This window comes from Phyllobates terribilis, unplaced genomic scaffold, assembly GCF_046119375.1.
Source record: "Phyllobates terribilis strain yellow unplaced genomic scaffold, ASM4611937v1 Scaffold_373__1_contigs__length_1865987, whole genome shotgun sequence".
Lineage (NCBI taxonomy): Eukaryota > Metazoa > Chordata > Amphibia > Anura > Dendrobatidae > Phyllobates > Phyllobates terribilis.
In genome coordinates, this window is record NW_027363133.1 from 1,043,279 (window position 1) to 1,069,675 (window position 26,397).

A 26,397-nucleotide genomic window follows, 5' to 3' on the forward strand; every position below is an offset into this window, starting at 1 on the left:
CTTGCTGCTTTTCCGATGCTAAAAAGGCAAGGCTGCCTCCATATAAACAGCATCGAGAGGCTAGCTGTGCGAGGAAGCTGCTGGCCTGAACTGTCACTCAAGCAGGATTGCTGCCTGCCCATCCAGCAACCAGGAAGTCAGGAGGCTGGGGAGCTCTATACTCCTGATAGGACCACGCTTTTAATGCCGAGTCCACAAGATATGTGAAATATCGGGCTGATCGCATCCACATATTGTGGATGTGGCTGAGTCCATATGCATCTCACCTGCATGGCGGACAGGTGCACATTAGTGATGAGCGAGCAAGCATGCTCGTTTAACCCTTTAACCGAGCATGCTCGGGTGCTTGCTGAGTATGTTCGGTGTACTCGTATATTACGGTCGAGTCCCTGCGTCTGTATGATTTACAGCTGTAAGACAGGCTGAACACATGTAGGGATTCCTCACATGTGTTCCGGCTGTGTAACAGCTGTAAATCATGCAGACGCAGGGACTCGACTATAATATGCGAGCACGCCGAAGATGCTCGGGAAGCACCCGAGCATGCTTGGTTAAAGGGTTAAACTAGAAGAAGGTTCTGATCGCCAAGACTTCTTGGAACCGGTCTGGTCACCACAAGCCTAGATGGAGTCGTCTGTAGTCTGCAGCACAAGGTTAACCAGCAAAGGTTAAACAAGGACCTATTAGAAGTCACTGGTTTCTATTGGTATTTAATGTAAAACGGATGCACCACATCTGTCATGGATCCTTTAAATAAAGGAAGTAAAAGCCGTGTGAACAGAAGCTTTGTTCTTTCTTTTTGGAACTTCTCGCCACGTTATTTGCTTCCAGCTTCAACCATTCATTATACCAGGCATGTTAATCTGACATCAGACCTGTCCAGCCTTGTATTAGCCCTCATTATCCTTATATTATTATACTGTTCTTCTCGTTCTGTTCAAAAACATACCAAAATCTCTGCCTTTTTTAGCAATACACAACATGACCAAGACACAGGGAAATTCACCTGTTGGAGTACTGACTTAAAGGGAAGGTCCATATCTGTGAGTAGTTTTCTTTATTGTTCTATGCAGACTACACAATGTTTTTGTAGTCTGTTACCATGGAGACCTAAAGATCTGCAGTTGAGCAGTAGACAAATAATGAATATTAATTATTTAAACCGCTTGAGGTTTCAAAGGGTTTGCTCTTACACTAGTATGAGGCCTTCTCTGATTTAGCTCAAGTCATAAATGATTTAAAAATCTCAATGTAATACTACATTTCCTACGCAGCTGACACTGTAGGGCAAATGTCTGCCTTCCCTTGACAAAACCGGCTGTCTACCGGTTGTGCTGGTACAACCCCTTTAAGCTTCAATTCTTCCTCCTAGAATTTGTCTATGTTCACACACAGTGATAGCTGTTGAAAACGGCTTAAATATGCGTGTGAGCAAACCCTGTGCGTAGTATGGGAAAGGTTTACGGATCATGTTGGAGAACAACCTAACCGGTTATGACCTAAGATATTGATAGTGATGGAATTATTGCATTAGTCTCAACAATTGATCTGTATCTTTTGATACAAAAATTTTATATCCAAAGAAGTTGAGTAAAATTTCTTTCTAATCACCTAAGGCTGTTGTACCAAGAGTAGAAGTTTTCGGAGGGATAGGTGATGGCCTACTAATCACTGGGATCCCAACCAATCATGATGAAGGATATATTTGGTGCATCTTTATGATATCCAGTTTAGTTTACTTTGCACCAACAATTTGTGCCCAAATTTTGGCAAAATTTTTGTTAAATTTCAGGCTGCTCTGCTTCTCCAAAAAGCCACAGCCCCTTTCAGTTAGGTCTTGCCCCCCAAGTTTCGTAGGTCGAAAGAAGTATCTACGAGACGTAATCATGTACATTGTATCAATAAATCTGCAGTCAGGTTCTCTCGTACATGCTGTAGTCCTGACGTGCTTCTGTGTAATAATAAAGTTATTCCAATATTATTACCCACAGTGTATCGCCCCGAGGGGTTTGGCAACTCTTCTCTCTGCGCTTCAGTTGTAGAGGTTAATTACTTCCTGAATGAGAATCTAGTGTTCAGAAAATGGGTGATAAGATCACAGAAATCTACTTTTCCAGTGTTTTTAAAAATAATAAAAAAAAAAGTTTCTCAAAATTAGTAGTTGTTCGGACCCCAGTGATTCAGAGAAAGGGACTCTGCAGCCCTGGCTTGCATGGAGCAGGTGCACATGCTCTGCCCCCGCTCCGTTCATTGTTTATGGGTCTTCGGGCAGTGCCTTTGACCATGAATGACGCAGAGGTCGAGTATGCGCACCTCTGCTTCATTTAATGAGGGGCTCTACAGGTCTGTCTGCTGGGACCAGTCAGGTGAAAAAACACTTAACCAGCAAATATGGGGTTAATATGCTGGCTAATGGCGTTCTGAACCTGCCCGGCGCCTGCACTTTTCTTGCTCCTGGCAGCGGGGCTCTAACTTTATTCTTCCCTGCAGTGTTCGGGTTTCAGTCTTGGGGGGGGGGGGGGGGTGCCGGCGCTGGTTCAGTCACTGCACTGTGTATAGAGAGCAGCAGCTGAAACTGTTCCCCCGGCACTGACTGACTGCCGGCACTAATGCCGATGCTGCTGTCAGTCAGTGCGGGGGGAGGGGGGGTTGCGGTTACAGCTGCTTCTCTCTATACACAGAGTGGTGTCTGAAACCTGAACACTACCGGGAGGAATAAAGTTAATTTTCCCCCGGCAGCGGGGCTCTGAGTGCTGGTGCTGAGCAGGTTCAGAACACTATTAACCTGCTGATTAACCCCAAATCTGTTGGTTAATATAGATTTTTTTTTTTTTTTTTTTTTTTTTTTTTTTTTTACAAGACGGGTTCCTTTTTAAGAATAGTGCTCATCCTGAAAGGGACTTAAGTGAGCAACCTCTACTCCATTGGTGGTCAGTGGGACTGCTGGAAATAGCTGAGCACTGTACTCTGCTTCCTCCCGCAGTCCCATAGACAATGAATGGAGTGGAGGTTGAGCATGCTTACCTCTGCTCCATTCAAGATGGAGTCATTCTTCATACGATTACAAGCTTGGGAACATTTCTTTAATACCAATGTGTCTGCTTGCCGTCAGTGGTTGAGGACATTCTTGGTTACATCCAGAGGCTGACAACACGTAGAGACTGTAGACTTCCTACAGCTGAAAGTTTATTTTTCATCCACTCTATGCGATCTTTTATGAGCTAAACACAAAACAGCACAAACTCTCCTGCTACAATATATCAGTGTATATTATAGGGGTTGTGTAATTAAATGAAGCTAAATTATGCAACTTACTAATATACTTCACATTTGAGAGGTGCCCTGATCGTCAGCTCCTCTTTATGGGACGCCCCAGTCTGCAATGACCACTATTATCCCTAAAGGAAAAAAATACATTTCTACCTTCTAATCTGTAGATTGAAAAGTTAAAATTGGAGTCATTAGTTGTTGATAGATTTTATGGTTTCCTCTCCTCCTTGGATGTTCTGTGCTCTATATTCTTCCTCCCATCCATCTCCTGCCTCATAAACACCCCTCAAAGGTGACTTTTAACATTGCAGTTGGGATCCATAGCCGTAGCTATCCCCATGAGATTTGTCACAAATTTTCAGTATCTGACCTATATGACCCTGTAAGGTTGTGGCCGGGGCAGTGTTGTATAAGTGTAGTATTGTTAGAATTGCTAATTAGTATTTTGCACTGTGCCTTTAAAGTGCACAGATAAATAGGAAAAGTTCTAAAGGGTTCTTTCAATGCTACTTAATTTATTAGGTGGTAACTAATGATGTGTCTACAGATATCTGCCAGGACACGTTCACAAATGACAAGTATCCTGCACCTGTCAATCATGCCTTCCTCCTGGGCAGATATATGTAGACCTGACGTCACCGGTGCTGTTCACCATCTACTGTGCAAGAAAACAAAGGTGGAATAACCCTTTAATAGCATTTGTGTTTTAATCAGCTTGCCAAGTTGCCAGGCTAAAACCAAAAATTATAGCAAAATGTCCTCAAATTGGTCAATTTTGCATGTTCTGATCTGGAAGGTCTCCCGATCTTCAGCTTCAAGCTCTGATCTGGGTAAACCCTCTTCTAGTTTTTTTTTTTTTTTTTTTTGGACAGTGTTTCCGTGTTGGTGCATGTCCAGAGACATGTATGTGCTCAATTTATTAGCTAACGCGTTTCACTTTGTCGTTACATTAGCTGTGACAGAGAAGGGGGCTGGTTTAGCTATTGTAATGAGATGTCAGACAGCTAATTTCATAAATTGTTCTGTAAAGGACACAAAACAAAAGAGGATGTGCTGGGACCTTGGCCCGGAGATTGTGGCTGATAACTGTCTGCACTGTTATAATACATTGGACCCTGTGATGGCCACCGTGGGTCATGAGTTGGCTGTTGGATATGCAGATGTCTAGAGAATGCAAATTGTCTCTTCAGAGAAGAAGAGGACTTTAACTCTAGCGCCACTTATTGGAAGTAGCAATCCTGAAAGTCATTATCAACCCTTTAAAGCACCACTCCAGCATGTCTCTATTTTTTCAGTGCTGGAGTGGCGCTTTAAACGCAAGTCCCCTTCCCTCGGTTATATGTTCACCCTCCATCGTCGTATTTGTTTTTCGGTGACGGTTTTGTCCCGCGGCGCCATCTTGCGACTGCAGCTTCTGATTGCGTCACAAGCTCTCAATGCAAGTCTATGAGAGCCAGAATAGGGCCTGAACGAGGCTCTCGTAGACTTTTGTTGAAAAGTGACCTCCGCGTCGCTCCATGAAACACTGGAGCTGCCGATACTGGAAAATAATGAAGGCGGCAGCAGGTGAGTATGAGACTGCGGACTTGCGTTTAAAGCACCACTCCGGCTGTGCAATAAAAAAATAAAAAAAACGTTGGAGTGGTGCTTTAATGAGCCTTGCCATATAAATTCATATGGCAAGGCTCGTTAAAGGGTTGATATAAATATATATATAATATTTGCATTGTACAATGCATGCTCCGAAAGGCTTTGACCTCAGCGTCACTCCGCGCTTTCTTGTTAATGTATAATCATGCAACTACTTATAACGTGTTGGATTTTATGTAGCATATAAAGCCCATCCCGTCCCATGTAAGGGCCCGCCAGTAGTTTCCACAAACAAGTCTGGTATTTACCTGCGGTAACTGAGCTCATACATTACTGTTTCAGTACTAGTGTGGGTGTTGGCCCGGCTCACAACCTGTTTTATATCCTATGGGCATGTAGAATTGAATCTGTGTAACTACACCTTTTAGTTACAAATCTCGGCATGTTCTTCAGTGCATATTTTTTTTTTGTGTAGATTGTGCTTTTACCTTCATGCTGTAAATACACATTGCTCAACGTTGAAATTGTAGAGTCGTGGAATGATGGAAATCACAGGACTGATGGATATGTTACTGATATGGAATAACATTTTAAAAACGTCTCTTTATTCCATATCGAGTAGAAGAGCGCAGAAATCTCCGCACTTAACCACCTTGGCTGCTATCAATAAGATTATTAATGTTTGAGGAATGTTCTGCTGCGCTGAATGTACTTAGGCATATCATCAAGATCCGCCGCTGGCAGCTTCCTTTTGCAATTCATGATCAATGATGTGCTCAATGGGAGACTAATCCCAGGAACCATTGTTGAACATGGCAATGCCGGGCCACATATTGCTTGTGCAACTGAGAGCAGTCTGCATGGCATGAACGTGCTATGATAGCCCATTGCATCGTCTGGCTGCTGTTTGGCCTCCATAGGAGAAGCATCTCTTTGTAATTATTCTTCACTTGCTTATTTGAGAAGTTCCTGAGTAGGGAACCCCAGTGGCGTAACTTGAAGTTCATGGGCCAAATTCAAAATCTTTGACGGGGCCCCCAATTATTGCAAGTGGTTAAATAGTATTAGTCTTGGTCATATGGGCCAGAGAGACTTTTGGGGCCCCTTAAACTCTAGGGCCCGGGTGCGATTGCAACCCTTGCACCTATTGTAGTTACGCCCCTGGAGAACCCCTTTTATTACATTTTTTTCCCTAATTAACAGGGTGGTTCTAGTTCTGCAATTGCATTCTCTATGTCCTATAATGCATGTCATGGAAAAGAAGGGCGCTACATTTTGGACATTTCTCCATTAGTCTGTATAAAGTTTAACTTTTCATGTTTTGTTTTTTTTTTTTTTTTCTAGTATGAAAAATGAACTGTTTTTCATAAGTGTGTTGGTTCCAATTTTCATTTTTTTTTTTTTTTTTTGTGTCCGTACATTTTCGTCGCATTTTCTACTCACTAAACAGTAAAAAACAGGCAGCACTTGGATGGCAGCTGAGTGCAATCTGTTTTTAGCAGCCACTGATTTGCATTGGCAACTTTCATACATGATCAAAAATGAACATGTCTGTAATTTTGGCGTTTTTGTGGACACTTGGTCCACAAAAAACCCCCATAAAACTTAAGGGCATGTGCACACGTTAAGTATTTGCAGCAGATTTTTCAGTACCAAATACCAGATTATTGACAGGAAAAACACTGCCTAAAATACATCCTTTTTTACATTTTTTTCACATTCATTTGAACTGGTGAAAATTGCTGCAAAAAATGCTGAAAGAATTGCTACTCTGCAGATTTTAAGTAAAAAAAAAAAAAAAAGCAGTGTGTGCATGAGCGTTCAGAACTCTCATTCGCTCGTACTGTAAAGTGCAGCCTTAGTTTTTGTTTTTTTGCTCCCCCCTCCCCCCAAGGGTAAAAAAAACAAAAAAAAAACGCAGCATGTGCACAAGCCCTAAATGGCTGTTCACAGGTCTTTGAAAAACAGACGTCTGAATGAGGCCCTACTCGTATTCCCTGGTTTCAGTGATTGATCCGTGGGAAATTCTTGCCTCTCCCTTGATAACTGCGAACGAGGAATCTGCAAAATGTTTTCCTGCCGCAGCGATGGGAGCACGGCGGACTGCTCTATATGGAAATAAACCCAAATATGATTTATGCCTAATTTTATTTGAGGAATAATTCCCACCTGCAAACAGATTGTAACGGGAAGACTGACCGTTCTGCACTTTGTGAGATTATAAAGTGGAGTCCCTTAATGTTGTTCTTCCCAGTGACACAGGAGGCGGACAGTGCCGGCTTCGTGGTTTTCGTGGGCTGACTCAGGCCGCATATTCCCACATTCTCCACAGCCAAGTATTTGCCTAACGAAGAGTCGTCTTTTGATCCTCTGTTTATTCATTGGACAATTCGGCTGCGTTACCCTCCCTTGTGTACACAGTGTTTCCTAGTTTGCTCTGTACTCGCCGTCTCCGTAGGTTAATAGATGCTGTGTCTGTAGGGGAAGCCTGTTTTTAAAACCTAAATAGATCTTGTTTGTGTACAGCCTATCACATTCACCTATTAGCCATAACATTTAAACCACTAGCCTAATATTGTGTGGTCCTCCTCATGCTACTAAAACCATTCCAACCGGTCAAGGCATGGACTCCACAAAGGTCCGTTTGCCCCACACAATTATCGTGAATGAGCTTTCCTCGTTTCAAGATAATCCCACTGCTGCCAATCGCCTGATGGACGAACACAACGTGAAATGATCTTTTGTGCTGTGTAAGGCCTCATTCACACGTCCTGTGAAAACCCTACAAGACATACTGTTTTGGTTGTGCCCTCACGCAATCGTCTAGGTGTCACAATTTGGCCCTTATTAAAGTCACTTAGACCATTAAGCCTGTTCATTATTTTTCTTTTTACCAACACACAAACTTCAAGAACCGATTGTCCGGTCTAGAATGACACATGCAGTCACTCTGTGTGGCGCAGACTTGTGAATCCTCCCAGTGCACGCACTGTATCTAGTAGGCAGTATGCATACTCCCGGGCAGAACCTGTCTAATGGGCACAGCCTCGCTCTATAAGCGTATGGAGCGAGGGCGCCCCCACTAGACATGTTATGCCAGAGAGTATGCATATCGTATACTTGACCGCCATTTCCAGTGAATCCTCGCAGCGCACAGTGCGTGCGCTGGGAGGATTCACAAGTCTGCGTGACACAGAGTGACTGCAGACTTGTTGTTCTAGACCGGACCACCCCTTTAATGCTAGTTGTCCATACCAGTCATTTAAAATGGTTCCTGCAGGTTGGCAATACCCATCTTCCTTGGACTGGGAGCACTTTATCACTAGACAGCCAGGACTCTGTCGACAGAGTGGCAGCCCACCCTTCTCTCCTTAAAATTTCAGGTAAATTACCATTATGACTACTGAAATCCCAGTGGATTACACCAGTAAGACCACGTTCACACATTCAGTGTTTGAGTTTTTTGTAAGCCAAAATCAGGAGTGGGTGATAAATACAGAAGTGGTGTTGTGTTTCTATTATACTTTGTCTCTGATTGTTCTTCTCCTGGTTTTTGCTTATAAATACTGAGGTAAAATACTGACTAAATACTGAGTGTGTGAACGTGGCGTAACATGAAATCCTAGTGGATTACACCAGTAATGCTGTCTAGTTTACCTTCTGTCACTGGACCACAAATATTTCTAAGGATCCATTTTTTTTTTTCCTTTTTATACCTTTTTGAAGCCATAGGCTATGTTCACACATTGCGTTTTTTTTATGCAAATTTTCAGTTGCGTTTTACAGTACCAGCAAAGTCTGAAATTCCAGAAATCTCATGTACACATCTTACTGTAGTTTTTATTTCATCAGTATTTTGTGCTTTGCATGTTTGTTTGTTTTTTTGCAGAACCGAGCATGTCACTTCTTTCAGCATTTTTCACCCATGGGAAGTAATGAGTTGTGAAAAAAAAAAAAAACGCAGGTGTCAGGTTTTTCAGTGTTTTTTGTGCCAAAACCAGAATAAAATTATTTTTTTTTTCACTGATGTACAGTACAGACCAAAAGTTTGGACACACCTTCTCATTTAAAGATTTTTCTGTGTTTTCATGACTATGAAAATTGTACATTCACACTGAAGGCATCAAAACTATGAATTAACACATGTGGAATTATATACGTAACAAAAAAGTGTGAAACAACTGAAAATATGTCTTATATTCTAGGTTCTTCAAAGTAGCCACCTTTTGCTTTGATGACTGCTTTGCACACTCTTGGCATTCTCTTGATGAGCTTCAAGAGGTAGTCACCGGAAATGGTTTTCACTTCACAGGTGTGCCCTGTCAGGTTTAATAAGTGGGATTTCTTGCTTTATAAATGGGGTTAGGACCATCAGTTGTGTTGTGCAGAAGTCTGGTGGATACACAGCTGATACCCTAACAGTCTATTCAGTAGGACTATGTGCACACGATGCAAAAATGCTCAGGATTTTTTCCTGAGCGTTTCTGTATCTCCCTGGCAGGAAAAAACGCATGCGGATTGTACATGCGTTTTCCTGCCAGGGACATGCGGAAATGAAGCGGTCTTCACTTTCATTTCCGCATGCGGGTTGACAAGCACTTCCCAAGCGATTTTAGCAACACTTGGAAAGTGCTTGTCAACTTCACTTGCATGGATTTATAGTGTGTGTGTGTGTGTGTGTGTGTGTGTGTGTGTGTGTGTGTGTGTGTGTGTGTGTGTGTGAAAGTCAAAAAATAAATATATACTTACCCTCCGATGGCCCCCGGTGTCCTGCTTCCCTCCGTCCCGGCTGCCGGCAGTGTAATACTGAAGTACCTGCCGACGTCAGCGTCACGTGATCCGTCACATGACTCTGACGTCAGCGTAGGTCCTTCATTCAATCGTGAAGTGCCCGGGAATATATAATATATATATATTATATATATATATATCTATATCTATATCTATATCTATATCTATATCTATATCTATATCTATATCTATATCTATATCTATATCTATATCTATATCTATATCTATATCTATATCTATATCTATATCTATCTCTGGACTCTCATCCAGACACAGGTACCATTAAAAAAAAAAAAAAAAGAAATATATATATTCTTTTTTTTTTTTTTAAAAAATGGTACCTGTGTCTGGATGAGAGTCCTCTCATCCACACCCGGGTACCATCCGCACATTAGAACGCATGGAATGCGCATCTACATATACAGTGATGCGGATTCCATGCGTTCTAATGCAAGTCAATGGCGGCGAAAAAGCAGCGTTTCCGCAAAATTAATGGACATGCTGCGGATTTTTGATCGCAGCATTTACGCTGCGGAGAAATCCGCATCATGGGCACAGCACATGCGGATTTCCATTGGGGAACATTGCTGCCCTTCTACCATGCGTTTTTAATGCGTTTCCGCAGCTGCAGAAACGCTGCGGAAACGCATTAAAAACGCATCGTGTGCACACAGTCTTAGAATTTGTATTATGGCAAGAAAAAAGCAGCTAAGTAAAGAAAAACGAGTGGCCATCATTACTTTAAGAAATGAAGGTCAGTCAGTGCGAAAATTTGGGAAAACTTTGAAAGTGTCCCCAAGTGCAGTTGCAAAAACCATCAAGCGCTACAAAGAAACTGGCTCACATGAGGACCGCCCCAGGAAAGGAAGACCAAGAGTCACCTCTGCTTCTGAGGATAAGTTTATCCGAGTCACCAGCCTCAGAAATTGCAGGTTAACAGCAGTTCAGATTAGAGACCAGGTCAATGCCACACAGAGTTCTAGCAGCAGACACATCTCTTCAACAACTGTTAAGAGGAGACTTTGTGCAGCAGGCCTTCATGGTAAAATAGCTGCTAGGAAACCACCGCTAAGGACAGGCAACAAGCAGAAGAGAATTGTTTGGGCTAAAGAACACAAGGAATGGACATTAGACCAGTGGAAATCTGTGCTTTGGTCTGATGAGTCCAAATTTGAGATCTTTGGTTCCAACCACCGTGTCTTTGTGCGACGCAGAAAAGGTGAACTGATGGACTCTACATGCCTGGTTCCCACCGTGAAGCATGGAGGAGGAGGTGTGATGGTGTGGGGATGCTTTGCTGGTGACACTGTTGGGGATTTTTTCAAAATTGAAGGCATACTGAACCAGCATGGCTACCACAGCATCTTGCAGCGGCATGCTATTCCATCCGGTTTGCGTTTAGTTGGACCATCATTTATTTTTCAACAGGGCAATGACCCCAAACACACCTCCAGGCTGTGTAAGGGCTATTTGACCAAGAGGGAGAGTGATGGGGTGCTACACCAGATGACCTGGCCTCCACAGTCACCAGACCTGAACCCAATCGAGATGGTTTAGGGTGAGCTGGACCGCAGAGTGAAGGCAAAAGGGCCAACAAGTGCTAAGCATCTCTGGGAACTCCTTCAAGATTGTTGGAAGACCATTTCCGATGACTACCTCTTGAAGCTCATCAAGAGAATGCCAAGAGTGTGCAAAGCAGTCATCAAAGCAAAAGGTGGCTACTTTGAAGAACCTAGAATATAAGACATATTTTCAGTTGTTTCACACTTTTTTGTTAAGTATATAATTCCACATATGTTAATTCATCGTTTTGATGCCTTCAGTGTGAATGTACAATTTTCATAGTCATGAAAATACAGAAAAATCTTGAAATGAGAAGGTGTCCAAACTTTTGGTCTGTACTGTACATGCTTTTTTGCTGCGTTTTTTTTCCATTTTCTTTTGTCTCTTTATGCAAGAAAAATCCTGATCAAACCTTCTGGCAAGAGATCAGGATTGCCGCAGGAAAAAAAAACGCTGAAAAAACGCTATGTGTGAACATAGCCATACACTGTTGTACAACTTCAGATTATGAATAATTACAAAATGTAAATTTTCCTAATAGAATAATCCTCCTTGGGGCTCGTGCACATTGTCATATTTTTTTGTTGGAGGGCGAGCAGACAAAACATTGGATCACACCCGGACCAGTGTTTTGCTTATTTTGTGCACAAGTCGGATTTTTTTTTTTTTCATCCGAGAGAATTGAACTCTAATATTATCTTGGATGAGAGAATACATGCACGTCTGCATCTAGTTTTTAGAAAGAAAAATGATCACAGAATAAAAGCCTTTATTCATCTTTTATGGTAAGTAGATGGGGTCCACCTGATGGGATATCTCCCAAATCTAAGGTGGCTCCCTACCAGTTATTTAAAGGGAGTCTGTCAGCACAAAATGACTGTTCAAACCAAGCACCTGGTGCTTCCTCTGCTCACCCAAGCAGTTCAATGCATCTTCCCACCTCCTTGTTTTCCACCTATCTCTGACCACTTCTTAGCTTTAGTAATGCCATAGAATGGAGATGGATGGAAAACGACCAGGTGAGAGGGTGCGCCGAACAGTTTGGCCACACCAAGGGTGCACCGAGAGCCCAACGTGATTATTTAAAGCAAGCACAGGCGGACAGATTGCCTTTAATCACTAGGTCTTTTGTATGAATTACTTGAATTTACTGTAAATTTAATGGATAGTATATGCGTAATAAAGGAAGAAAAATCTCCCACCCCATTTCCAGGAATCCTGGAAACAATAAAAAGGGCATTTAGTGAGTCCATACATATTTTGTATGACTGTATATATTCTTCTATGGTCTCCTTAATGCCAAGGGACAGGGGAACTAGCACTTCCCTATCTGTTATTGTTAGAACAATAGCTTTGCACAACCGTTCCTTTTGTAAGGAATCCTCTGGCCGCATCATCCCACACGCTGGATCACAATGGAGCAATTATCAATATTTCCTTCTGTGGCTTTACTGTGCTTTGTAGTGATTCATGCGTGCCGTACAATCACTACTTGTATGGCTTATTAGTCACAGTGTATTGCAAAAATGTTCTACATTTTTTTTTTTTCTGATGTGTTCACAATTATGGTCATAGTTTCCATAGCTGTGTACAGATTATGTACGTCGGTGCATCTAATGCCGGGTGCAGTCCGGCACTTGGAGTTAAGAAATGCACCAGGTTCAAAACGTACATGTTGGTTTCGGCCGATAGAGCAAACGGGCAACTATATTATTATTTGTGGTCAGGTCCAACATTCCTGAGAATAGATTGTAGATATTAGCTGCGAATGAATGGCTGCTCCTCAGGAATGTTTTGTACATCTAGGTGTCTGTATGTCCTACTTGCCAACTAGAGGAAAAAAGGAGAGATCTGGCAAATCTCCTGACTCTCTTGTAAAGGCTTGTACACACACGTTTATCAGGTGGATTCCATTGAAAGAAGTGCTTTAAAAACTGCCAAAAAAGAATTATAATGCACAGCAGTGTCAAAACAACTTGCTGTGCACATGTTCTGTCTTTTGTCACATTTTTTAACAGCTCCAGGCTTTAAAAGCTGTGAAGCCACTAAAAGAAGTGTACATAGTGCCACTATGTTTTATATATGATATTAAAAAAAATGACTGGCTTCAAAGCCTATTAAAAAGACACCAGGGAAAACAGCCTGTTGCTCTGTTATTGAGAAATCAGCGTTTGAATTGATCTGCAAATGAGTCTGAAGAGCGATGGTAGATTTGAAGCCTCAGTCACTCCAGCTCTGTTCCTCATCTAGCGCCACCTCTTCTTTCTTGACTAACTGCATGTTTGCTGTGTTACTCCAGGCAAAGGAGCTGCCAGTCAAGCAAGAGGGCGGAGAATAGAACTGGAGTGACAGAGGCTTTAGATCTACCATAGCTCTTTAGACTCATTTGCATATAAATTCAGAGGCTGATTTCTCAGTAACGGAGGAAAGGACTGGCCGTGTAAAGGTATTGCCCGACTTGTCATTGAAAGTTACAGAAATATAAATAGCTTGGGGTGAAAATTACTGCAGACCCTTTAAAGATTTAGGACAAAGTTTTAATTTTTCTTTCTTTTTTTTAATTTTTAGATAACTTACTGCTCAATGAGGGTTTTGCTGCTTGATAGTGTGCGCAGCTCCACTTCATTCATTCTCTATGGGACTGCCAGTGATAGTACTGGGCTCAAGTGTCTCCTGCAGTCCCATAGAGAATGGAAGGAGTGGAGGTCCATGTTCTCGATAAATGGGCGAGATATAAGGGAAAAAATTCCTGGAGTGTAGAATATACCGAATTAACTAGACCTGCATTTTCTCCCATAGTAATACTGTTTGCTTTTTCTCAATCGTTTATCTTTTCTTTTCTTTGCAGGGGAGAAAAAGAAAACCAAGTCCATAGACAATGAACTTAATCCAGTATGGAAGGAGGTAAGTGGGTTGCACAGTCGTGTTAGGGGGTTTTCTTTGATTTTTAGCAAATATGAAATGTATTAAGTTCTTTCTGTTTATCAGAGAACTCTTCATAAATGCCTCTTGGGATTTAGGAACAACCACTATCCTTATATCCTATTAGGGCACATGGACGTCATAGAAGGTAGGGGCCCCTATAGTGCAGACTACGTGCAGGGACCTTTTGAAAGCACCTCTGGGCTGTCCGGCAGCAAGGACTGTTCTTTTTGGCCAAATTCTTTTAGGACATACCCTCTCTCCCCCTTCCCATAGCTCTTATTATATTTTTTTTTATATGTTCTTGTTCTTATGTTTTTATATGTAATTTGTGTATCTAATAAAGTGAATATTTTATATACATGTTGTTTTTTTTGCCTGGTTTGAATACCTTCTTTTGGGTTTCTTGTCGTATGTGGTGTTCTAGGGTTTAAATTTATTTTATTTTTGGTATTTCCTTCTTTTATAGGATATACTTTGTGACTGCAGACATGTGAATTCTTAAATCGCGTGCGCTGGGAGCGGTGGACGCGTGATCACAAATATGTGATTTGCATACATGTGGTCACATACCGACTAGACATACACAACCTTGCTCATTGCAAATGTATTGAGCAAGGATGGACAAGTCTAGTTGGAATATGGCCGGAAGTATGCAAATTACATACTTGAGATCATATGACCGCACGTGCCTGGCACCGGAGAATCTTCACAGCAATCAGGGTGCTCAATGTGAGGATTCACAAGTCTGCAGTCACTCTAAGGCCGGACAATCCCTTTAATATTTGCAATAAAACTCCAAATATTTTCACTCGAATAATAAAATTCACCATGTAATAGAAAATCAGTCTACAAAATTTGGTAGTTCACTCTAGTTATTTTGCCATGGCAGCCATTTGAGCAAAAGTATCATGAGGTGCTGTGATCCTAAAAACTATCAGCATGTGGCCCACTAGGAAAATCCAAACTGAGATGAGGATCACAATGGGCAAATATCAGCCAATTGGACCTTGGTGGTAATTCCTAATGATAAACCACCAATGATTTCATAGACAACACTTTTGGAGTTAAGTAAAATGATTCTCGGGGCCCTGGTTGAACGGCTGCGTCAGGGCACTGCGGACCTCCCGCTACCTGCAACATCCCTGGACCTCTTCTGATTTAGTAGGAGGTTCGCATTTCTCAGGTCTACTGATGTGGCTGCTGGATAAGGATCCAATCGATCTTTCTTCTCAACTCTAAATAACCTATATAGCGAAGATAAGATGTGTTTTTGAAGGACATAATTGGATAGATTTTTGTTCTTTGTTTTTCTAGGGATATTTCCATTTTTCACTTTTCCACATCTGTGAAATAGTTCAAAATTATTGCATTCAGAAAATGTAGTATGTTGGCCGGCATTACAGCCCGTGTGGGGGTTATTATGCAACTTGTGTGTGCAAGCAAACCATCCTGATTTCCTTATTTCTTCCTAACTAGGTATAACTTTGCCATACGGAAGTCTGAGAACTCTTAGATCTCATGAACCGTAGAAACCAACCATATCTAAAAACCATAAAAGATATAAAAAAAATTTGGTTGTGTTAGAAATAATGTGGTTCCGTGATGTGTAATGGTGATGTTGAGTTCACTTGTAGGGCACAAAACAAAATTATCCCTTACTTTACCCAGCAAATAAAAAATAAAGCCAAACAAATCATTTCATAATTGCGGCACCTCAGCACTTTACAAACTTGGGAATTTTTCACCAGGTTTATGCTTCCCAATATGAGGGCATCATGAAATAAGGGACAGAGACCCTGATTCTAGCACTGGGTCACTTACCGGATTTTGCTGATTTAGATCAGTTAGTCTTCCCAGTGGTGGTTTCTGTATAACTCCACCTAGACCACTGACAACTTTTTTTTTTTCTGAACTGTGCATAGGCAGGAAGCTGCCAATTAGTGGATGGAGAGCCTTGGATAGCTGGAACTCACGAATATTGAGGTTTATATTGCAGCAGGTCATCATTGAGAAGACTAGCAGATCTGCAGCAGTGTTTTATTAAAACTACAGCAAGTAGCTCCGTAAGGGACCCAGCGCTGAAATCTGGATCTCTGTCCCTACTTTGATGCTCTTAGATGGGTCAGCAAAAACCTGGTGACAGATTCCCTTTTAAAATTTTGGTTGTAGAATTATGAAATTACTTAAGAAATTATGGCCGTTATTGAATCACATTTCTGCTTTCACAATTTCTTCTTGATGTGTTTTCAACAGTATCATTTCTGACTGTATAAATATATTAGGATGTAGGTAGCTTATGAAAGAACTAATGACATAAAGACTAGTGTTGAGCGAGTATGTTCTGTTAACCCTTTCGCAGAGTATGCTCGGGCGAGCTCCGAGTAGTTACAGCTGCTCGGTGATATGGTTGAATCGCTCCCGTGTACATGATTTGCGACTGTTTGACAGCTTTATTACATGGGAGGAATGTCTATTTCTTACACATTCCTCACATGTAATAAAGCTGTCAAACAGTTGCAAATCATGTACACGGGAGCGATTCAACCAGATCACCGAGCAACTGTAAATACTCGGAGCTCGCCCGAGTGTACTCGGACAGAATATACTCGCTCAACCCTAATAAAAACACATATCTTTGGTCCCCAGTACTTAAAGGGGTTGACATATATGGGACATTTCGACAAGAGACCATAATTGCTGGATAGTGAATCCCGTTGTGCGCTGTTGGGGTCGTATTGTGCGTTGAGCGCGCATGCTCGGCTCTCCATTTCTTTGGGAGCTCTGTAAATTGGTGAGCGCATGCTCAGTAGTTTTTGGGGCACCCATAGAAAAAAATTAGGGCACAGGTGGGAGAAGAGAATCTATTAGATGTCTGTAACGCTGCTGCGACACAAGGGGTTCGATTTCATCAGTATTTTTGCTGGCGTAAAACACCATAAGTTTCAAAATGTTTGCGCAACTCAAAGATTTTACACCAGTCCATAAATGCAGTAGCATTTTTGGCCGCCACTCGCTCTTAGTTATAGGCATATGTTAATCTAATGGTGCCCTCATTGTACAGTGCCCGTCTTAAAGGGGTATTCCCATCTCCAAGGTCATATCCCATTATGTGGTAGGTGTAATAATATTAGCAAATACCTCCTATTAGAAATGTAGTATAGTTTTTCTGATTCGCCATGTCGCTTTCCTCATGTGCAGGCATTGCAGGACCTTAGGTATCCATGGTTACGACCACTAGCAACTAGCTAACTGTCACTATATCAGTGGTCGTAACCATGGATACCCAAGATCCTGCAATGCCCTGCACATGAGGAAAGCAACATAGCAAATCAGAAGAACTATACTACATTTCTAATAGGAGGTATTTGTTAAAATTATTATTATTACACCTACTACATATTGGGATAGAATCTTAGAGATGGGAATACCACTTTAATGAATCAGCCCCTTATTCTTTACAATGGTCAAATGGTGTGGCCTATGGGCGCCCATAGGCTTCAGATGCGCCAGGTTAGTCTGAATGACCTGCTCTTACTGCGGGGTCTTAAATGGAGGTCCTCCATCTATGACGTCCATATGCACTAATGATATATGAAAAGGGTCTTGATAAGAGAGACCCCATTCAACCTTTTAATTTTAGCTGTTTCTTGGGCAGCCGTATTTTCTTCCCATTATTTGTGTTTTGTGTGTATACTGTCCATTCACTTTGGAACTTATTGGCGTGCAGGGAAACAAATTGAATTTAGGATCTCATGACCCGGGGTGGAGAATGAGCTTTGTTTGATAGTTTCTTTGTGGTATAATGTGACATAGCTGTGGTTTATGTACAGCTACAAATATCCTGTTTCACACTTTTCTCTTCCAGCTTATTGAGTTTGATCTGAAGGGAATACCCATCGACTATTCCTCATCATTGGAAATCGTTGTGAAGGATTTTGAAACAATCGGAAAAGACAAGTAGGTTATCTGCATATCTTATCTCTTGCATTTAAACTTTAATGCCTGCTATAGGGAAACCACAAGTTTTCCTACATCATAGGCAGTCAGAACGTGCTGGGAGCGGTAGTGCATCAGCTGTAGAGTAACCGCTGCTTTACTGCATATATTATACAAAGGAATGAATGGAATATAAAAATCTGAAATGGTTTCCATTGCAGAAGAGTAGCCATTATGTATTGCCAGCTTGTAGATTGATGAAAACGGGATGATGAATGAAGAATTTTCTAGTTATAAAATTAGTATAAACTTTCTTTCATTATGGAAATGTTTGATTTATTTCTTTATTTGCTTTAGCTTTACAATGGTCTTCTGTATGCATAATTATTATCTTGTGGCTTATCGACATGACGAAAAATCTGTGTGTGTCATAGCCGAAGATGGTGGCTCCCATGAAATTGTCGCAGAAAATTAAGTATTTCTCTCAGAGAAATTTGTGTGTATTGGACATAATTTTACACAACCCAAAAAAGGGCCAGACAAAATTGTTGGCACCCTCCACTTAATATTTGGTTGCACACCTTTTTGGAATAAATAATGGCAATCAAACGCTTCCTATAACCATCAACAAGATTCTTACACCTCTCAACTGGAATTTTGGACCAATCTTCATTTGCAAACAGCTCCAGGTCTCTCATATTTGAAGGTTCCTTCTCCCAACAGCAATTTTAAGATCTCTCCACAGGTGTTCAATGAGATTAAGGCTATGTGCCCACGATACAGAAATGCTCCGGATTTTTCCTGAGCATTTCTGCATCTCCCTGGCAGAAAAAACGCATGCGGATTGTACAGTACAGACCAAAAGTTTGGACACACCTTCTCATTTAAAGATTTTTCTGTATTTTCATGACTATGAAAATTGTACATTCACACTGAAGGCATCAAAACTATGAATTAACACATGTGGAATTATATACTTAACAAAAAAGTGTGAAACAACTGAAAATATGTCTTATATTCTAGGTTCTTCAAAGTAGCCACCTTTTGCTTTGATGACTGCTTTGCACATTCTTGCCATTCTCTTGATGAGCTTCAAGAGGTAGGCACCGGAAATGGTCTTCCAACAATCTTGAAGGAGTTCCCAGAGATGCTTAGCACTTGTTGGCCCTTTTGCCTTCACTCTGCGGTCCAGCTCACCCCAAACCATTTCTATTGGGTTCAGGTCTGGTGACTGTGGAGGCCAGGTCATCTGGCGTAGCACCCCATCACTCTCTTTCTTGGTCAAATAGCCCTTACAGAGCCTGGAGGTGTGTTTGGGGTCATTGTCCTGTTGAAAAATAAATGATGGTCCAACTAAACGCAAACCGGATGGAATAGCATGCCACTGCAAGATGCTGTGGTAGCCATGCTGGTTCAGTATGCCTTCAATTTTGAATAAATCCCCAACAGTGTCCCCAGCAAAGCACCCCCACACCATCAGACCTCCTCCTCCATGCTTCACGGTGGGAACCAGGCATGTAGAGTCCATCCGTTCACCTTTTCTGCGTCGCACAAAGACACGGTGGTTGGAACCAAAGATCTCAAATTTGGACTCATCAGACCAAAGCACAGATTTCCACTGGTCTAATGTCCATTCCTTGTGTTCTTTAGCCCAAACAAGTCTCTTCTGCTTGTTGCCTGTCCTTAGCAGTGGTTTCCTAGCAGCTATTTTACCATGAAGGCCTGCTGCACAAAGTCTCCTCTTAATAGTTGTTGTAGATATGTCTGCTGCTAGAACTCTGTGTGGCATTGACCTGGTCTCTAGTCTGAGCTGCTGTTAACCTGCAATTTCTGAGGCTGGTGACTGTGATAAACTTATCCTCAGAAGCAGAGGTGACTCTTGGTCTTCCTTTCCTGGGGCGGTCCTCATGTGAGCCAGTTTCTTTGTAGTGCTTGATGGTTTTTGCAACTGCACTTGGGGACACTTTCAAAGTTAGCCCAATTTTTCGAACTGACTGACCTTCATTTCTTAAAGCAATGATGGCCACTCGTTTTTCTTTACTTGGCTGCTTTTTTCTTGCCATAATACAAATTGTAACAGTCTATTCAGTAGGACTATCAGCTGTGTATCCACCTGACTTCTGCACAACACAACTGATGGTCCCAACCCCATTTATAAGGCAAGAAATCCCACTTATTAAACCTGACAGGGCACACCTGTGAAGTGAAAACCATTTCCGGTGACTACCTCTTGAAGGTCATCAAAGCAAAAGGTGGCTACCTTGAAGAACCTAGAATATAAGACATATTTTCAGTTGTTTCACACTTTTTTGTTAAGTATATAATTCCACATGTGTTAATTCATAGTTTTGATGCCTTCAGTGTGAATGTACAATTTACATAGTCATGAAAATACAGAAAAATCTTTAAATGAGAAGGTGTGTCCAAACTTTTGGTCTGTACTGTACATGCGGTTTTCCTGCCAGGGACATGTGGATGTGAAGCGTTCTTCACATGCATTTCCGCATGCGTGTTGTCAAGCGCTTACCAAGCGATTTTTAGCATCACTTGGCAAGTGCTTGACAACTTGGTCACACTATATAAATCCATGCAACCGGCATATATAGTGTGACCGTAAAAGAATGGTAAAAAATAAATATTATACTTACTTTCTGATGGCCCCCGGTGTCCTTGTCTCGGCTTGCCAGCAGCTCGCGGTAGACTAAAGGACCTGCTGACGTCAGCGGTCGCGTGACCCGTCACATGACTGAATGACGTCATCGCAGGTCCTTTTAGTCCACCGTGAGCTGCCTGTAAGCTAGGACGGATCGCTATGGAGACCGGGGGCCATCAGAAGGTAAGTATGATGTATATTTTTTATTTTATTCTTTTTTTTTACAGGCACTATGGTACCCCGGTCTGGAGGAGAGCCTCCTCTTCTCCAAACCCGGGTACCATCCGCACATTGAATCGCATGGATTCTGCATGTACAGATTCAGTGATGCGGATTACATGCGTTTCAATGCAAGTCAATGGCGGCGAACACGCCGCGCTTCCGCAAAATAATTGGTAGTGCTGTGGATTTTTCCGCAATGATAATCCGCAGAGGAAATTTCCGCAGCATGTGCACAGCACATGCGGATTATCATTGGGAAACATGACAGGCCTTCTACCAAGTGCTTTTTTAAGCATTTCTGTAGCGGAATTGCCACTGCGGAAACACTTAAAAAATGCATAGTGGGCACACAGCCTTAAAGCTGCACTCATTGCTAGTCACTTCAGAACTCTCCAGTGCTTTGTTTGGGTCATTGTCCTGTTTGGGCACTTCATTGTGACTTCATTGTGACCTAAAATCCTTTGATGATCTTCAGATTTCATGATGCCTTGCACATAGTCAGGGCACATAGTGCCAGAGGTAGCTAAACAACCCCAAAACATCTTAGTACCTACAGTCAAATATGGTGGAAGTTCAGTGTTCTTTTCTTTGAAGGCCTCATTCTTTTTTCAGCAAACAGTAGAATGAGGTGCTTTACCGAAAAGCTCTATCTTGGTCTCATCTGTCCACAAGACGCTTTCCCAGAAGGATTTTGGCTTAAGTACATTTTAGCAATCTGCAGTCTAGCTTTGTTATGTCTTTGTCAGCAGTGGGGTCCTCCTAGGTCTCCTGCCATAGCGTTTCATTTCATTCAAATGTCGACTGATGGTTCCTGCTGACACTGATGCACCTTGAGCCTGTAGGACAGCTTGAATTTCTTTGGTACTTGATTGTGGCTGCTGATCCACTATCCGGACTATCCTGCGTTGCAACTTTTCAGCAATTTTTCTCTGACGTCCAGGTGGTTAAGCTACAATGCCATAGGTATTAAACTTTGTGATTATGCTGCGCACCGTGGACAAAGGAACCTCAAGATCTCTGGAGATGGACTTGTAACATTGAGATTGTTAATATTCTTCAACAATTTTGATTCACACACCCCCCATTGAGTCAACTTCTCCCCTTTTTATCTGGTTTCATGTGTGATTTTCATATTGCACACTCCTGTTACTTGCCACAGGTGAGTTTGAATGAGCAACAGATTCTTGAAACAAAGTTGTTTACCCACAATTTTGGAAAGGTGCCAACAATTTTGGCCGGACCATTTTTTGGGGTTTTCTGTAAAATTCTATCTAATTTGCCTTTTTTTTTTTTTTTAGCTTTCCTTTTTCTTTTTGTGTTCCAATGCACAAAAAGGAAATTAAAAAAAAAAAAAGTCTATAACAAAACGTGTAACTGCAATAACTTTCTGGGAGAAATACTTCATTTTCTGGAACAATTTCAAGGGTGCCAACACTTTCAGCCATGACTATATATAAAGTGTGATTTATACTGATAATTGATTGCTATTGCTGGGTTGGAGAGGTCTCGGTTTAAGGTTTTTATTAATTATTTTTTTTAAGTCAATGGGAAGGAATTATAAAAGCTGGACCCACTCTTGCTTTTCCTTTTTCAGAGATGTGAGCATTGGTCCATTTAGATGAGCCAATAATTGGCAAATATTCGTAGCAATGCTCGTTCCTGATTATTAGCCTGTTTAAACAGGTTGGCAATTGCCCAATTAAGAAGCAATGCAAAATAAAATCATTTTTATCAACCGCACATCTTCCTGGAATGTGCTGCTGATAAACGTGACTCTGTATGGGGACAGTCCAGTGGATATTTCTCATGCACCAAAGGCCACTCTGTGCAGGCTCGGACTGTTATGGCTGACTTTTTGTAATTTTGGCTTGAGAAAGTCCTATCCTGGCCGAAACGTTGCTTGATTCATCTTCTGCATTTGTAACTAATGCCATATGCTTTTAAAGACAGAATAAAAGTTATATTTTATCCCTATGAGAAGTTTTCTGATTCCTCGAATTTCCTTGGATTTTTGAAACCTTATGGGGACAGAACAATTGTATATTGTTCTGTCCCATCACTTTTTTTTTTTATTGGCCCATCTAAATGGCCTCAATGGGTATGTTAATGTGGGGCAGATACGCTGCAGACTTTCCATCCAGATTTGCAGGTAGAAAATCTCCACCATTTTCCAGTAGTAGAAAAGTAGATGAGACTTTGCCAAATTTTACTCATGTGCAGCGGAAAGAAATTTACAGCAGAAACTGACCAACGCTGTGGATTTTTAAGGTGAAAGCATACGCTGCTGATTGTCAGTGGGTGTCCCATTCATTTGAACAACCCCCTTCTGATTAAATGCAATGAACCTTTATTTTTTTTTTTTGCAGTTGTGGGAGTTTCTGCATTGAGGTGAATTCCCACGCTGCAGATTTTGTTGCAGAAATTGCTGCTGCTGAAAACAGTTTTTCAGATGAACGGGACAATTGTAGAACTTTCTGCAACACAATCAACATCATCCAAATTCATTCTTAAAGGGGAAATTTGTAACAAAATCTGTGTCGTATTGGCATAATTTTATTGTTTTGGATCAGTGGAAAATCTGCAGCAGAAATTTTTTTACAGGAAAAATAGGTTCAGAAATCTGCTGAGGAAATCCATACCCTGAAGGTCGCATCATACAGACTCTACTAATGTGCCCTTCTGATATGTCAAATTATTTGGACAAACTTCCTCTTTAAGTTTTTGCATTCCCACTTTCACGTTTACATGGCATACATCCTCCTTCTTTTGGAATATTTGTTTTAGTGAGCTGCTTATCTTTTGTATGCATAATTAATATCGGCAAATAGAATGGGTGGGGTGAAAGGTTCACTACATATCTCACTATTAGAAAATACACAAGCTGAAGGCGTGGGTCCCATATTCCCACCGCGAGCTTTATTCAGAGCTGCTGTTTGTACATGAGTCAACGTGTGACCATTTCTTAATGGCCGAAAACAAATTAAAAGGAACAGCACCTGGGAATCTGTCCGATAAGACATCTGAGCTATTCTTGCATGTCGTCACTTTTTGCATACACTATGTTTGTATGTAAATGCAAAAATATCCCCAGCATGTTTATTATCCGTCACTTGGGATCACATTTTAGAAAATTTTGATTATCCACATCAAGGATCCTAAGCAAAAAAAAAAAAAGCTCTAGAACCAAACTAAAATGGGGCCTCGAGTCGCATAGAAAAATCCCGTTAGGGTGCCAGCGGCATTGTAAAATTTAGGTTGGAGCTATCCAACGCAACAGAAATCACTAGGCTAAAGTATGCTCTGTATAGCTGCTACATCATGGCATCATACAAGTAAACTGTGTTGCATTGTGATTTCTAGTGTACTGCAGCCCCACAGCTCCCCTACATGCAGTGTGATGGTGGCCCCACGGCTCCCCCTACGTGTAGTGTGATGGTGGCCCCACGGCTCCCCCTACGTGTAGTGTGATGGTGGCCCCACGGCTCCCCCTACGTGTAGTGTGATGGTGGCCCCACGGCTCCCCCTACGTGTAGTGTGATGGTGGCCCCACGGCTCCCCCTATGTGTAGTGTGATGGTGGCCCCACGGCTCCCCCTACGTGTAGTGTGATGGTGGCCCCACGGCTCCCCCTACGTGTAGTGTGATGGTGGCCCCACGGCTCCCCCTACGTGTAGTGTGATGGTGGCCCCACGGCTCCCCCTACGTGTAGTGTGATGGTGGCCCCACGGCTCCCCCTACGTGTAGTGTGATGGTGGCCCCACGGCTCCCCCTACTTGCATTCTACTATTCTGTGAAGTTTCCAGGATGTCACCCAACACATTTCAAGACACTGTGCCCACCCAACCGATAGCCGCTTCCTGGCCCAGCCTGCCCCTTTCTGCGGGCTGCAAGAAAAGTTGCTTTAAAGCCTGCATGTGGCCAATAGCTGCATTTGAGACGCCTGCCATAGACAATGACTTTGTATGCAAACCAGAATATTAAAATCACTTTGTGTAATCTAGCAGTATCATATAATTGGAGAAATAGGACAGGTGGCCGTGTCCCTTCCAATTATAGTCTTTACCTTGCTCTTTAAAATTCTTGACTTCTGTGTCACGGCAATAAACATTCTAAGTTTATTCCATCTGGGACTTTTATGGAATATTCTATAGTTATCGCATAAATGTGTGACGGACATAAGTAGATTGCATACTGATTATAGAATAATCGTCATTTTTATTTCAAAAATCAAAAAAGAAAGTTCGCAAGAAAATAAGCAACTCTGTAATATATCTTATTGGAGCAATCTGCTTCTTTCTCCTCCTGGATTTATCTTTCACTCTCAAATCATGGGTAACATCTGTATTCAGTGAAGGCTGCTTTTTCCCATTACTGAGATAGAAGATGACACTTGGTGCTTATAAGAATCTATGGAGATGGGAGGAGCTAGAGGCAGACAGACATTCTGCTGCAAGTTCTTTTGAAACCAGTTACAATTCTCCATAGAACTTTGAGTCCCAACTGTCATCTCCTATCTCAGTAATGGGAAATCTGTCTTCACTGAATACAGATTTTACCCCTGAATTGATAATTTTGAGAATGTATGATCAGTTCTGGAGGAGAAAGAAGTGGATTTTTCTATAAGATGTATTATAAAATGTCCTATTGATAGATGAAAAAAATTGATTGTTTTTAAGTTTCGCTGCTTCAGACAAAAGGATGTGCTTCTGTAAAATATGCAAAAATGACAGATGCAGGACAATAGAAATCGTGAAATAACGAGTGTTGGGGGTTTGACAAGGATTTGGTCCCTTGCACAATGTAAGGTTTGGTTGCTGTATTTCATAACCTATATAGAGCTTTTGTGGTTGAGACTGACTGTGACGGACATTAAACAGAGTCGTGGTAAATGTTAGATTCAGTGATCACCAGCTATGACTTTCGGAAGATTATTATGGAACTGTATAAGCACTTGGCTGTGTAGCTAGGTAAGTAATCACATCGCAACTTGTGTGGTGAATTACTAGATCTATTGCAGCTTTTGGATTAATTGTACAAACCTCTTTTATGGTGGCAGAAAACCTTTTTGAAATTCACAGTTTGCGAGTTCCTGCTGAGGATTTTGTCCCTTTAAATGTAGAGGGGTATTAAATATGCAAATTGTCTCTTCGGAGAAGAAGAGGACTTGAACTCCAGCGCCACTTATTGGAAGCCGCAATCCTAAAAGTGAATATCAACCCTTTAATGAGCCTTGCAATATGACTTGAGATTCTGGTTTGGCTTTTATCTTAATTTGTAGACGTGGTATTTCGGGGTATTGCCCCTCGTCGGTGCAAAGTATGAGATCTGATTTGGCTGGGTGAGAGGCTCTGGACTGATGTTTAAGGGATAATGTTTCTCCTTTATGTAGAGTGACATGCCAGGTCTGGCACGCCAGTGTGAGGAGGCTTAAACGCCTTGCATGTGAAA

The 26,397-nt window shown here is 41.7% G+C and overlaps 1 protein-coding gene across 4 annotated transcripts in view; it reads left to right on the forward strand.

Moving 5' to 3' along the window:
- The window catches only part of LOC141223161 (myoferlin-like), a 161,783-nt gene that overhangs the window by 12,041 nt on the left and 123,345 nt on the right, over positions 1 to 26,397 (forward strand). For all 4 annotated transcript variants that reach the window (XM_073666783.1, XM_073666785.1, XM_073666784.1 and 1 more), the window contains exons 2-3: positions 14,063 to 14,118; positions 18,005 to 18,096. In XM_073666783.1, coding sequence (XP_073522884.1) covers positions 14,063 to 14,118; positions 18,005 to 18,096 — 148 coding nt within the window. The remainder of the gene's footprint in view (positions 1 to 14,062; positions 14,119 to 18,004; positions 18,097 to 26,397) is intronic.